At 39.1% G+C, this 15,371-nt stretch overlaps 2 protein-coding genes across 2 annotated transcripts in view; one reads left to right on the top strand and one right to left on the bottom strand.

Moving 5' to 3' along the window:
- ADCK1 (aarF domain containing kinase 1) overlaps positions 1 to 948 on the bottom strand; it is a 151,244-nt gene extending 150,296 nt beyond the window's left edge. The window contains exon 1 of the mRNA XM_058739852.1: positions 845 to 948. The gene's annotated coding sequence lies outside the window, so the exon portion shown is untranslated. The remainder of the gene's footprint in view (positions 1 to 844) is intronic.
- A 65-nt stretch (positions 949 to 1,013) lies between these two features.
- The window catches only part of SNW1 (SNW domain containing 1), a 32,952-nt gene continuing 18,594 nt past the window's right edge, over positions 1,014 to 15,371 (top strand). The window contains exons 1-3 of the mRNA XM_058739849.1: positions 1,014 to 1,118; positions 5,942 to 6,095; positions 9,637 to 9,798. Of these exons, the coding sequence (XP_058595832.1) occupies positions 1,105 to 1,118; positions 5,942 to 6,095; positions 9,637 to 9,798 (330 nt within the window). The 5' untranslated portion in view covers positions 1,014 to 1,104. The remainder of the gene's footprint in view (positions 1,119 to 5,941; positions 6,096 to 9,636; positions 9,799 to 15,371) is intronic.

The following is a 15,371-nucleotide window of genomic DNA, read 5'->3' as shown; positions in this document are numbered from 1 at the left end:
CCAATTAAAAAGTCTTACAAACAATAATCAACCCAGTAACCATGAATATTTGTAGCATCTAGATTGTCTTCTCTAAATATCACTTTCCTACTTAAAGGAGGGCTTCTTGGAGAAATGACTGATTCCAAGTCTGGGGCAGAAAAAGTACTAGATTAGCCTATAACATCTTGTCACACCAGAAATTGATTCATCCTGGGTAGGGGATGTTGCTGCTTCTGTTCAAAGTAGTGTGTTTGGTTCAGGAAAATTCAAAAAGCTGCACATTTACAGTGTATGCACCTCTCTGTATGTGTGCTATACTGCAACTAAAAGATTGTATCTACTTTTTATCATGGAAAATGTCCAATATATGAGTATAACGAACATCCATTTCCCCATTATCCAGCTTGAACAGTGATCAAAAATGGCTATTCTCATTTCATCTGTACTCTACCCACTTCCCTTCCTCCAATATTTGTAAGCAGATTTCATTTATCCTATCAGTTCATCAAATATTATATTTAATCCATAATCTAAGTGAAACATATAAACTACCTAAAACACAAACATACATAGTATACAAAGGAAGTGTTGTAAAGGTAACTTAACCAAGGATCACACTATCTTCCCAGTAGAGTATTTTGGGGGCGGGGTGTGGAAAGAAAAGTTTCGGGTGTGAATGTTTTTAGAGCGTCCTAAAACTCTCCATTCGACGGTCCCACAATTTCCTATTGTTTTAAAACCCTATCACCCTTTTATTTAACGTTGCTGTTCCCGGGATACTCTTGTATTTGGGATCCCTCCCTACATGGGGAATGAGACTGAGTGGGGAATAAAATAAAGCAGTTTAAAGGGCATCTCTCACCGTCGTTATTTTGCCTAGGGAACGCTGCATCATGTCACAGTGTACATCTGCCTTTCTTAAATGAAGCCCTCATCCCGTTAATAACCAGTCGGTCTGGTTAGGACAGAACCAAAGCGTACTCTTGTCCAAAGAACTACAAATCCCAGAAGGCCTTTCGGCTGAGGCGCCTGCGTATCGCGTGCTTCTTCCTCTCCACTTCTCGTCAAGGGGAAAGACCCGCCCCGCGGTGCTGTCGCTCGCGCTGGAAGAAGCGGAAGAAGATGGCGCTCACCAGGTGGGTTGTTGATTGGGGTCCTCGATACGGAAGGGTCTGGGAGTACCCACCTTTTTCATTTCTCTGCCCACTGTCTCCGGGCGGTGACCTGGCTCAGGGCACAGAGCGACGTGGGCCGCGACCACGGCTAGGCCCTCTTGCCGGCCTCCGGGGCGACTAGGCCTCAGCGAAGCTGGGGTCTTTCCTGAGCGGTTTCCCGGGTTGAGTACCCCCCCCCCCCCACCCCGATTAGAGCCGAAAGCTTCGGCGTGGTGAATAGTTTTTCAGTCTCCGATGGCAAGGAGTCGCACGTGTTTTTCGCTTGAACATCTTGGGGATGTGGCGAGCTCTCCGTCCGGTCCGCAGCTTGCGCGGGCACGGTGGGAATGTGGAGAGCAGTAGCTTATTTGGGCGGAGTGAAGGGGCGGGAGGTGACTGCCCGGCTTAACGGTGGTGGGTCTGCCGAAGTCTCGTCTCTGTCCCGAAACAAGGATTCTTGAAAAAAGCGGGCCTGGTGCTGGACAGAGATTTTAAATTAGCTACTGTAGTGGCCGCTGCGTGCTAATAAGGCGTCGCTGCTCTGCACTATAACTTTGGACCTTAGAATTTCTTCCGTAGATAGAACCGATTCAGATTTTTGCTGTTCCCGGTTGCCTTGGTAACCGCATATAAAGTGGTCCCCGCCTTTGAGAAAAATATGTTTAAGTGGGAGATTCCGAAGAGTTACGTAACTACTACTGGTGTGCGACCTTGCTGCCCCATCTAAGTGGAAAAACTTTCCATGCGAATGCAAGCAGGAAAAGTTGAGTTGTCTAAGTTCGTCGTAAAGAAAGTAATCATTTTAGGACATAAGCTTGAGTTCTGTAAACACATTTGATTCTCCTTCTATTTAATTTTCCTGGCTGATGAATCCTAAAATGTTTTAAGCAGAAAATTCTTGGGGGAATTAGGTTTGGGTTCCTTGCTTTATCCTGGGGGTTGTGTATATACAAAAGGAAATCTAACAGTCTTTTCAAGGAAGATGGGGGTACGAGGCATACAGATATGAAAGAAGTAAGGGCACACAAATGCTCGCTTGTGTAGTACTAACTTTAAGTGCAAAAAGAATTAGATGAAATGAGTTGAATGGACTGGGAGTTTTCTTTAGTAAATGTTACAAACAGCAGACTTGAGTGCACCTCCAGGTGGGAGGCACAGTGGCAAAGATTACTAGAGTTATGAGTAAAGGTTTTGTGGAAAAGCTGGAATTTGAAAAGGACACACAGGAAAAATAACATGTTGTGGGTATTGTGTGCTTAAAATTGCAGTGACAGAGTGCAGTCTTCAAATGACTAGTCTTGGGGACTACATAGTGTTCTGATTTTGTTGAGTTCTGACTAATTTGATTTTTAGAGGTGGTCTCAAGTTTCCAGGTGAAGTGTTATTTATCTCCAAGATCTACCAAGGATTCTTAACAGCAGAGACTTGACGGAACTGATATGTTATAGTCTTGGTGTCACCAGTTATTGTTACTAAAGACTGAAAGTCCTACTGATTAAGTTTTCTAAATTCAAGTATATTTAAGGTTATGTGTCTAATAACATCACTTGCATTTAGTATGCTTTATTTAGTAAAGGGGAGGGTAGACTAAGTTGTCTCAACACTAGCACTGTTGACATTTTGGGCTGGATAATTCATTCTGGTATGGGGCTGTCCTGTGTATAGTAAGATGTTTAGCAATATCTTTGGCTTCCTCCCACTAGATGCCAGTGATACTACCCCCATTCTCTACCCCCAAGTCTTGACAATCTTAATGAATTGTATGTATCTAGGTATTATCATACGCCTGCATTGTAAATATTTTGCCCCCCAGTTGAGAACCACTGAAGTAGCCTTTCGGCCTGCATATGCAGCCCACTCTGTACCCCTTTCCCCTACCCTGCTACTGCAGGAGTGTGCCTCTTTGTAGGAATGTCATCCTTTACAAGGAACTGCAAATTTAAGACCCTCTGGAAGGCTAGAGTATGTTCAGACCCTAATCCAGGCCAGGTAACCTGTTTATTGGATTGTCTGAATTCTCCACTTTGACAGGCTGCCTGCCTTTTGATCATTTTAGTGACCAGTTCCTCCAGCAGAAGGTAAAGAGAAGAGTAAAATAAGTAAATATTGTAGCTTCTTTGGAACTGTCTTTGTATGCCTTCTATGTACTGGATATACATGGTATACTGAAAATAACTATGGTAGAAACCCAAAACTTTTGGCTCCGTTCATCCATTCATCCATCCTTCAGTTAGTACATATTTGTTGAGGATCTACCATGTGCCAGGCACTATTCTAGTGCTGGTTTTACAGTATTAAATCAGTGTTGCAAACTCCTTATTTTCAAAGAGCTTACATTCTAGGAGAGATAGACTATATATGAGTAAACAAATCAATAATGCAATTTCAGATAGGAATTATTAGAAATAAAAATGAAAGGACAAAGAGTGACTCAAAATGTGGAGTGGGGTCCTGTTTTGGACAAGGTGGTCAGAAAACAGCTGTGGAGAGGTATAAATGAGCAGAGACAAGAATGCTAAGAAGCAAGGACTAAAAGATCTAGGAGGGGTGTGTGGCTGGACCACTTGGTACAGCTTGAGACTCTTGGTCTCAGGGTTGTAAGTTCAAGCCCCACATTGGGTGTGGAGATTACTTAAAAATAAAATCTTTAGGGGCACCTGGGTGGCTCAGTCAGTTAAGCGTCCGACCGGCTCAGGTCATGATCTCACAGTTCGTGAGTTCGAGCCCCGCATCGGGCTCTGTGCTGACAGCTTAGAGCCTGGAGCCTGCTTCAAATTCTATGTCTCCCTCTCTCTCTCTGCTCCTCCCCCGCTCATGCTCTGTCTCTCCTTCAAAAATAAATAAAAACATTAAAAAAAAATTTTTTTAACAAAATCTTTTAAAATGAATGAATGAATGAATGAATGAATGATCTAGGAAAGAGTTTTCCATAAAAGCACTACAGGAAAGAATGTTCTTAATAAATGGAGCATTTTATGGTAGATGGAATAGCAAATGTAAAGATCTTGAGATGGCAAAAGGAAAGGCAATAAGATTGTAGTGACATAAAGATGGTGAGTGCAAAGGGCAGAGTGAATTTAGTTCTGCAAACATATAAGTAGCCCTCGCTGTGAGCTGGACAGTGCCTAGAGAGTTAGGGATGAAACGAAGCAGAAGCCATGATTCCTGCAAGTTGCTCAGTCTGGTGAGAGAAAGAGGTAAATGAGTAGATGATTGTGATACAGTAAGATAAATGTTATAGCAGTGGCACATAGAGTGTCTTGTGGGAGCATGGGTGGGGCGCAACTGATCCAAATTGGTGGAATCACGGAATGGCTCCGCATAATCAAATATGTATGGAACAATATGCATTGATGAGTATTTAGACACTGTGCCAAGGGGGTCATAGATTTTCACATTTACTATTTAGAGCAGCTCTGTGACGTAGGTGGTCTTTTGATCTGTCATTACAGATGAGAAAACAGAGGTTCAGAGAGATAAGTAACTTATCTGGGTTACTACCTGGCATAGGTTGGATTTGAACGCTGAGCTCTTAGCTGTCACACTCCTGACATTCTGGACTGGATTAGATCCCTCTGATGTATACTGTCTAGCACTGTACACTTTTCCTTCATCGTTTGATACAATTTATAATTAGGGAATTGTGTAAGCATTTGATTGTCTCTCCTCTGCAAGGCTGTAACCTCTCTCTTATAGTCTCATTGCTTACATAGCACAGTACCTGCACCCAAGTGATCAATAAATATTTTGAATAAATAAGTTCTGCTTATCCAAATATGCTTAGTCGCCAAGAATCACAAAGGAACCCTAACTTTTCCATTAAACATATCAACTTACTGGAATCTTTCTGTGATACTTTGGGGTATCTCTATAACAACATTTATCGGGGCGCCTGGGTGGCGCAGTCGGTTAAGCGTCCGACTTCAGCCAGGTCACGATCTCGCGGTCCGTGAGTTCGAGCCCCGCGTCAGGCTCTGGGCTGATGGCTCGGAGCCTGGAGCCTGTTTCCCATTCTGTGTCTCCCTCTCTCTCTGCCCCTCCCCCGTTCATGCTCTGTCTCTCTCTGTCCCAAAAAATAAATAAAAAACATTGAAAAAAAAAATTAAAAAAAAAAAAAAAACATTTATCATACTTGAATGTTGTTAAGAATAGCTTGGTAAAAAGGCTGCTGTGATTAAAGAATGACAAACTACGTCTTTAGAATTTCTCCTTTGAATCTTTGACCTCTCAAGTTTTAAATTGCATTCTAAATTAGATACCTTTGGGAAAACACACTCATGTATGCAACTTGTGTTTTCTTTCTTTTATGCACCTCTTTGTTACATTCAGTGCTAATCCTTACTATTTTTTGTTGTTGTTGTTGACATTAAAATAGTTAAAAGTAAGAAGAATAAGAGTAAAGTAGTTAAAAATAAGGAGTATAAAAGTAGTAAAGGCACTAAGACACCATATACTGGACAGTTGGCCCCTGGGTAATTGAGAATGTTTTCTTGCTTGTTACAAGAAAAGAAATGTGGAAGCATAACCACTGAGTAGTTTATCTATTATATGAAATATCTGTTTTTTATTATGGGCATCATTTGCCTGCATCTTAGTCAAATGTTTTTACTGTATGTCTCTGAGCGTTTATTTCTTTCCAGGCAAAGTAAAATGACTGATATTAAATACTGCCATGAATCATTGAAATGTTTGCTTTTTTGCTTAAGGGAAAAAGTATTATGGTAAAGTAGTCTCTGATGGCCAAATTGCAATGATCAAATGTACGAGTTTTTTTTTAATCTGACTTTTATTATCTTTGCTTATAGCTTTTTACCTGCACCTACTCAGCTATCTCAGGACCAGCTTGAGGCTGAAGAAAAGGCAAGATCTCAGAGATCACGACAGACCTCACTGGTCTCCTCCCGAAGAGAACCTCCTCCATACGGGTACCGGAAAGGCTGGATACCTCGGTTATTAGAGGTAAATAATTGTGTTAACGTTTATTATAATACCCTTGTAAAATACCCTAGAACCTCTGCACATGAATGCCAATATGCTAGAAATCCTGGTCGTGAGTTCCTAAGACATATACTCCTTTTAAAGGATTGATCTTTTTCTTCTGGCTTATTACCACTTCTTTGTGATCATAAGAGAATTGTACCTGTTTATGTCTCTTCTTATGTCCAACTATTAAACATGTACAAAAGAAATTAGCATGCTCTCTATAAATCCAGGGATTACTGCATATGGAAAATAATGGGAAAGTAGGGAGAAAATGAAAAGAAGAGTTCATGTTCGGGTGCCTTTCCCTCCCTTCTCCCCACATACACAATGCCACATAACCCTGAAGAGACAGCCTTCCTCCAGGGAAAACTCCAGCAGCATTTCTATTTCTGATTTCCTTCTTGTCAAGTATATTGGAAAGAGCATGGGCGAGAAGTTTAAAAGAATAAGTAAAAATAAGTGTTTTTGCATCATAGCTATGCTGCTTACTATTCGTGTGACACTGGGCAGATTCTGCCCCTCTTTATCAGTTTTCTTGTCTTCAATTTGAGAATATTAATATATGTCTAATATGCATATTAGATAAATATTTTAGAAGGTATAAAAGAATTTGATGGTTGATTTGGAGGCAGTGAGGGAGAAAGAAGACTCTGAAATGATCTTTTTATATTTCTAGCTTATTTCCAAAAAACAAACTTCTTTGGTAGTACCTATCTTCCTAATTACTCTGTATTCTTTAGAGCAGATCAATACATATTCTTTTCCCTAATTCCAGGGTAGTCTTCCCATGCTTGACCACCTTTTTCATCTAGGGAGAAAAGCAAACATTTGAGACAACTATTTTGCCTCCCCAAGACTACTTCCTCTTTGATCAAGCCTTTTTCTTCTCTGTCTCTCAGTATTCATTCTGACTCCTGCAAATTTCTCTCTTCCACTTCCCAAGGAATGTGCCTGCCCTATTAAAAATCTTTGTGCCTATACCATTCATGTTTGTACACAATTATTTTCATTTTATCACTCTGTTACATTCTGTCCTTTTATGGTTGTGATTTTTACCTTACAAATGTGAAGGGATTGTGCCCTCAACTTTTTTTCATATGCCTCCAAGTGCAGATCATGGTGAACTAAGTATTCATTGGACTGAAATTTGTTGTTGTCTCTATTCTCAGCCTCTCCCATGCTTGGCATTCCCCCTGCCTACCAGAACACTCTATAGAGCCTAAAAGACAAACTTCCAACTAGATCATGTCTTTTAAAAAGTTTCCTTGTTTTTTTTCCCTTAGCTGTCCTCTAGTCCTTATTAATTCTAATGTGTGAAAGCCAGTCTTACTAAAATTACTAAGGGTTTTTTGTTGTTACTTTTGTTTTCACTGATAGTGTAATTTGTGAGATGTGGGGCAAAAGAAGATTATCAAGGGGGCTGGAATGCCCTCTTATCTGGGGCAAAAAGGTAGTGATTGACATTATCTGATAGAAGGATAATGTGTCCCTTGAGGGATTATAGATATTCTTCGTTTGCCTCTCAATAGATTACAGAGTGGGGGTAGCAGACATCATTTTACATACAACAGAAACCTCATCCAAAGATTAGGCTTCCATTTTAGCATTATGACATTCAGGTGCTTTTTAAAATCTTACTTGACTAAAGGTTTCATACATCTTGGCAGAACAGAACAGTTTATTTGAAAATCAAACCAAAATGGCCAGCCAGTCTGGAAAGACTGTGAATGCTTCTTGAGGGGAGTGAGTGTTCTGTGGAGAAAGCATTTTGTTCTAGTGTTCAGAGTAAAAGCTATGATTTTCTGGCAAGCTTAATGACCGCATAATACCACATCCACAGTCTGAAGTACTTATTATAGTTGAAGAACCCCAGCAGATCTGAGCATATGTCAGATTGATGTCCTGGCTACAGGTAGCACCTTTCTTGGGAATATTTTAACTATTTTCTGCCGAATTCATAAGAAATGTCTCCCTCAGCTTTATTGTTTGTTTTTAGAAATGTCAAAATTTTCTTTAGCAAGTCAGTATATTGTATCTAGGAAATCACATATCCAGGATCTAATGGAATATTTCTTGAAGGAGGAGGTCTTATAAAAGTAGTTATTTACATAAAATTTTTCATCAAACCCCCTCTAAATGATTAATTTTAATGTTTTTTTCCTATCATTTTTTAGTAGTATTGATTTGCCCTTTTTAAGAGCTAAAAAGGAAAGAATTTTAGTTCAGTAGAAAATACAGTTTTTTGGAGTCAAAAGATCTGAGTTCAAGTCCTGCCTATGCAGGACATCTTGGGAAAATCACTTAATGTTGCTAAACTTGAATTTTTTCCATATGAAAGTATGATTGTTGAAATACAGGAATTAAATGAGTGTGGATTGTTGAGTGTACAATATAATTCCTAAGCAAATATTACTAAGTTTAACAAAGCTATTTAAAAATTGTATTTAACATTCATATGTTTATTTGACCATCTACCTTTTTTGTAATGTTAAACTTCATCAACAGATGTTACTTAGCTTGTGCTACTTGAGAAGTCTTAGTCTTCTCTTCTAAGTAATTGCATATCATCACCTTTAGAAATGTGGTGAACTCATTTCTAGAGCCTTCCTTTCTATTTATTTGCTTCTCCTGGAACATGAATAAATATGTTATTAAAATCTGGTTCCAAGAAAAAATTCTTTACATTTCTGCCCTGTTATACCTTGACCTTTGCCTCACTAAGAACATTATGTATGCTAAAACTAAAAATCTTTTCTTTGTCCTAAACGTTCTACTTAATTTCATCCTGTCATGTATATAAAAATCTTTGCCATGGTCTAGAAGCCCTTTCATGATCTGGTGTTTGTCTGCCCGTGCAAGGTTATCACCTATGTGTGCTCCTCTGTCCCGGTAAGCTCCAGCCTCACTGGACACTTGTTTCCAAGGACATCCCAAGCTTGTTCTTATAGCAGTACCTTCATGCAACTTGCTTTACCTAAAAAATGCTTCCCTCAGATCTTCTCATACCTGATTTCTCATTATTTAGCTTTAACTCACATTACCTCTTCACAAAGGCTGTCCTAGCCGCAGTATCAAAAGTAGACTTTCTAGGGCACTTGGGTGGGTCGGTCAGTTAAGTGTCTGACTCTTGATTTCAGCTCAGATCATGATCTCACAGTTCATGATTCGAGCCCTGCATAGTAGTGCTCTGTGTTGACAGGGCAGAGCCTGCTTGGGATTCTCTCTCCTCTCTCAAAAATAAATCAATAAGCTTAAAAAAAAAAAAAAGGAAAGTAGATTTTCTTTGCAGTCCCATTATATTTTCAAGGCATTTATTACAAGCCAAAGATTAGGCTTTTTACATCTTTGCCCACTGGAATGTACACTGTACAAGACCAGCGACCTCTGTTTCTTTACTGCTGTATCTCTTAGCATCTACTATAACAAGGGCTCAATAATTATTTGATGAATGAATGAATATATCTTGAACCTCAAATTATTAAGTATTCTTTTTATTTCTTTCCTTTTTAATATGTAGGATTTTGGAGATGGCGGTGCTTTTCCAGAGATCCATGTGGCCCAGTATCCACTGGATATGGGACGAAAGAAAAAAATGTCAAATGCGCTGGCCATTCAGGTGGATGCTGAAGGAAAAATTAAATATGATGCAATTGCTCGGCAGGGACAGTCAAAAGACAAGGTAATCCTCTTGTTGATTTTTCCCTCTATTGATAAATACGTATCTGGCCATTTAGCTTTGTTAAAAGTAGCAATGAGTAGCAGTTAGTACTTAGGCTAACTGAAAATATGACTTCATGATTATATGAACAATGTATTATGACTTCATAACAGCAATGACTTTTTCATTTCAAATCTCCCAAATTGATGATAGCTTATATATACTTAGGGTTTTCACTTATTTGTTTAGCATTTTAAAAACAATTTCAGGGTGCCTGGGTGGCTTAGTCGGTTAAGCCTCCAACTTTGGCTCAGGTCATGCTCTCATAGTTCATGGGTTCAAGTCCCATGTCTGGCTCTGTGCTCACAGTCAGAGACTGGAGCCTGCTTTAGATTTTGTGTCTCCCTCTCCCCTGCTCATGCCCTCCCTCTCTCACTCGCTCGCTCACTCTCTCCCTCTCTCTCTCAAAAAATAAACATTAAAAAGTAAATAAAAGCAATTTGAAATTGTTAAATTTTGTTTTAAGTTCTTTTATAGTACTAACATTTTTTAAATGCTAGAAAATTGCTAAAAATCTATAATTCTAGCACCCTAAAACACAAAAAATCAAAATTTAGATTTGTTTATAGTCTTCTAATTCTGTCTCATATACTTACAAAGTACTTATAGATATTTAATTATTTTAATAATTCACTTGAATGTAATGAATTAAACTTTTTTCTCCCCTAAGTATAAAACTGGCACTTGCTGTCCATATTTTTGATGGCCTGCTTACAGGTAATCCAAAGACCAAAAATAAAATTTACTTAAAATAATCTCCTCACAGAGCAGCTACGCTCAGAGCCAAGGAACTGTTTTTAAGAGAAGACCTAGTTTTTTCCCTCGTAAATAAGTACTCCACGCATAGGTAAAGATCTCTTTAGAATTGAAGATGTTGCGAAAAATAGTTGAGGGCCTTCAGTACTTGTCCTTTGCCTCTTTCTCTTCCCTAAATGTTTTCATTTTACCCTCTAAAATTGCAGTAATGACCCCATCCTCTACTTCTGCATCATGGGTGCTGGGTTCTTGGGGAAAACAGTTACCCAGTCATGCAAATCTATGTCTCAGGTTTAGACTGCGCTCCCTTGGTGTTCCTCCAAGCTTTAACTCCTACTCCTCTCCGTCCCCTGTCAGCTTACAGGTGACATCTGTTTGCACATAACGACTAGTGGAAGAAATTGTCTGCTTTCTTTATCCTGCACTCGGCTTTGTGTCTTGACTTTTCCTTTTGTCTCTATGAGAAATGTCTTCGGTCTAAACCTAATCTTGCCAGGTGTGCTGTAGCGTATCCTGGATTTCATTCCTCCCCCTCTCCTTTACAGCCTCGCTTTTTCTTTATTCTTCTCAACCATGACTTCCACCTCCCCTTCTTCTACTGGCTCCTTTCTGTTAGCTTTTAAATATGCTTGCTTTTATCATCTTTTGAAAGAAAAGTTTTTCCCTGACGACCCTCAAGGCTCCCTCTAGCTACCACCAAATTTTCACCTAGTTTTCTTCATTTTCCTTCAAGCTTTTTGCTTGTTGTTATCTGTTCTACTTCTTCACTTCCCTTTCATTCTTCATTTCACTGTAATACAACCTCACCTCAACCAGTCTGTGGAGATAAACTCTGGCAAAGGTCTCTAAGGCTTTTCTCACAACACCATCTCTTTGACTAATCTAATTTATTCCCTTGGCTAAAATTGCCACTCATGTTGATGACTGTTAGATCTATGTCTCCAGCCGAGTTTTCTTCCCTGAGCTGTAGGTCCTTATATCTTACTATCCGCAAGGACAGCTCTATTAGATTTCCTCAAAACATCACTCATCAAATCCAAACCTAAATTCATAATTTTCCACTTAATCTACCTTCTCTATTCTCTAACTCCGTGATTGGCTGTGATATCTTCCTGAATGACTATGCTAAAAGCCTGGGAGTTATTTTTCCCCCCACTATTTTGTTGATTTAAAAAAGATACACTAATAATAAATTCTTATGGTAGAAGATATCAACAGTACATAAGTATGTATGTAGTGCCTACTTCTCCCACTTTACTTCCCATAGGTAAGTACCACTACTATAGTAATATGTATCTTTCCAGACCTTTGTTATGGATTTAGATATTGATGTATATATATATTCACACTTTAATACACATACACACACACACACACACACATATCTTTTTTTACATGAATGAGATTTTAATATTCATAACTTTCATAGCTTTTTTTAATTTAGTATGTTTTGAAGGTTTTTATTAGTATATATAGGTCTGCTTTATTTTTTAAAAATCTATATAGAATTCCAGGTGTGTTTGTGCCCTAAGTTTTTTTTTAAGCATTTTTTAGTTTTCAGATTTCAATTTTTTAGTTTTCAGACAGTACTTTATTCAAGGTCCATATACAAATACCTTTTTGCACATGAATATTTGCGTAAAATAAATACTTATGTGAACTTACTGAGTCAAAGGTTATTCAGATGTGAGATGTGACACATAATGCTATAGTTCTCTAAAAAGCCTTTGCTGAGCAGTCATTCCATTCTTTTGTGTTTCCTTCAGGCCTTCCAACTGTTAGTCATTGTGATTTATCTTCTTCCTTAACACTTCTCAAGTATATGCCCTTCTCTGCTACTTAGTTCAGGCCCTTATCACTTCTTGCTTTATTTACCGCAGCAGAGTCTGAAACCACCTCCTTTGCATTTGTTTTTCCTGCTTAGAAAAACAAACTCATCCTTGTTTATATGTTTAGCTCTCTCTCTCTCCCCCCACGTATACACACACAAGTGTGCACACTTAAAATGTTTCCATAGGGGCGCCTGGGTGGCTCAGTTGGTTGAGCGTCCAACTTCAGCTCAAGTCACGATCTCACCGTCCGTGAGTTCGAGCCCCGCGTTGGGCTCTGGGCTGATGGCTCAGAGCCTGGAGTCTGTTTCAGATTCTGTGTCTCCCTCTCTCTCTCTGACCGTCCCCCGTTCATGCTCTGTCTCTCTCTGTCTCAAAAATAAATAAACGTTAAAAAAAAAAATTAAAAAAAAAAAAATGTTTCCATAGCCTTTAGGGTAAGAACCAGCCAAGCTCCTTATGGTACACTTGGTCCCTTCCTTATCTTTCTAGCCTAGCCTCAACTTTCATGACCAGAAAAGTTAAATCCAAAAATAAACAGTCCAGTTTTAGCCATTCTTTTTATTTTCAGTACAAAATAATCGCCACTGTTATGTGGTTGTTAAGAAAAAATTTTTAGGGCACCCAGCTGGCTCAGTCAGTGGAGCATGAGACTCATGATCTCAGGGTTGTGAGTTTGAGCCCCCACTTTGGGTGTAGAGATGACTTAAAAACAAAAAAAAGTCTTTAAAAAAGGAAAAAAGAAGAAGAAACTTGCAGACATTTTCTGTAAAGATCTGCCACAAGGAATTCTTGCAGCTCCCCTAATATGGCACATTCTCTCTTACCCTGGGAACTTCCCATGGATGTCCTCCTGTGTGTGGGAAAGCTCTCCCCCTATTGTTTGACTAAATTCTGTTGCTTTTTTTTTTCTTAATGTTTATTTATTTTTGAGAGAGAAAGAGAGCACAAGCAGGGGAGAGGCAGAGAGAGGGGCACAGGATTTAAAGCGGGCTCTATGTTGAGAGCAGAGAGCCTGTTGTGGGCCTCAGACTCACGAACTGTGAGATCATGATGTGAGCTGAACTTGGATGCTTAACCGACTGAGCCACCCAGCTGTCCCTAAATTCTGTTGCTTTCAAATCACAGCTCACTCTTCATTGTTTTGGAAAACTCTTCCTAATCTTCCCTGACCAGATGGGGTATCCTTCCTTCCTCTTCCCTGTTTATCTTAGCAGTCATCACATTTTGTTCTATTTATCAGTACACTACTATCTATGTCATTTGACTATAAGCTCTTTGAGGACAGAGATTATATCTTTAGATTTCCTCCTTGGCACCTAATTTAGTGCCTGACAGCTTGACACACAGACTTTCATCAGCAATTTGAGGAGTGATAGCAGTTTTCATTGAATAACAGAAAACCACTTCTCCTGAGCCAGTAGGGAAGCATAGTCCACTCCTGCAAAAGGAAAAACAGGTCCCTATACAACAGGACATATACTGGAAATATGCCCTGTGCTGTGGAGGCCTTCACTAGGCTTCACTTGCCTTTGTTTTGGTACATCTCTCCTTCTTTGGAATAGTCATTATTCTTTATTGGTACATGCTGCCTTTCCTCTCTCATTGGTTAGGAAAAAGAACACTTTAGGACAACAGTTTGGCATTGGCAGGTTGACTAATTTTGAATGACGCACAGTTGTAGCCCATTTTGCATTAAATTTCAAGACTGGAAACCAACAATTTTCTCTCACGTCTAGGAAGTGTCTGAAAGTTTTTTCTTTCTCTAAGAACCATGTATACTGGTGATTATTTTGTTTTGAAAGTAGAGTGGAGGGAGTGCCTGGGTGGCTCAGTCAGTTAAGTGTCTGACTTCTGCTCAGGTCATGTTCTCACGGTTTGTGGATTTGAGCCCCGCATCAGGCTCTGTGCTGACAGTTCTGAGCCTGGAGCCTGCTTCGGATTCTGTGTCTCCTCCTCTGTCTCTGCCCCTCCCCCCCCCAAATAAATAAAGCATTAAAAAAAGAAAAAGAAAGTAGAGTAGAAATGTTATAACTATTTATTTTTAGATTTCAGTATTCTGGCCAAATAAGGTCTGTAAAGTAATGTTTCTTTATACACTGAAAGCATTACATGTTTGTCTATAATGCAACCACTAGGAATGAATCCAAAACTAGTAGTTTATAGAGGCACCACTCAGAGGTTCATACTAACCCTGACCCTAATGGAGGAAGCTATGCATGTGTAGGGGCAGGATGTATATAGGAAATCTCTGTGTCTTACTCTTAATTTTGCTGTGAACCTGAAACTACTCTAAAAACATAATGTCTCTGAACACATACACATGCGTGTGTGTACATGCATACACAGAATGAAGATTTTTTAAAAAATGAGCAGGGTACCAAATGAATTGAGAAGAAAGATAGTGAACAGAGTGAGTACTTGGACTGTCCTCATACTGTTTCTGGTGAATGTATTTCCTTGCTGGACATTATGCCCTGGAATATACACTTGAATTTCTTACACAAATTTAATAAATATTTTAATTTTTTAAAAAGTGGATGGATTAATGCACGAAGTTTTTGAATGCATTTAATTCAACATTAACTGAGTACACGTTGGCAAATGCGTTTGGAAGAGGGGACAGTTGATTGTTCGGGACCGTCTTGTGTGTTGTATAATGTTTAATTTAACTGCCACTACCTATTAAATACCTGTAGAACCTTGGGGATGGCAGCAGTTTTAAAACCACTGTTTTAAAACCACTGATTTTCCAGTTTTAGAAGTAGGAATTGGCTGCTAAATGTACAAAATGGGTCTTTAAAAATTCATTATCATTCAGGAGGCTTGATTTTCAGAGTCTTTGACATAGGACGAAGATAGTTTATTGGATTATTGAATTTGCATTACAGTGTAAAGATTTCTGATTTATATCAGAGGGATCTGGTTTTCTTCAGAAACCAGAAAGTT

The sequence above is a fragment of the Neofelis nebulosa genome, chromosome 7 (genome assembly GCF_028018385.1).
Source record: "Neofelis nebulosa isolate mNeoNeb1 chromosome 7, mNeoNeb1.pri, whole genome shotgun sequence".
Lineage (NCBI taxonomy): Eukaryota > Metazoa > Chordata > Mammalia > Carnivora > Felidae > Neofelis > Neofelis nebulosa.
This window is presented reverse-complemented; position numbering and strand designations above follow the sequence as displayed.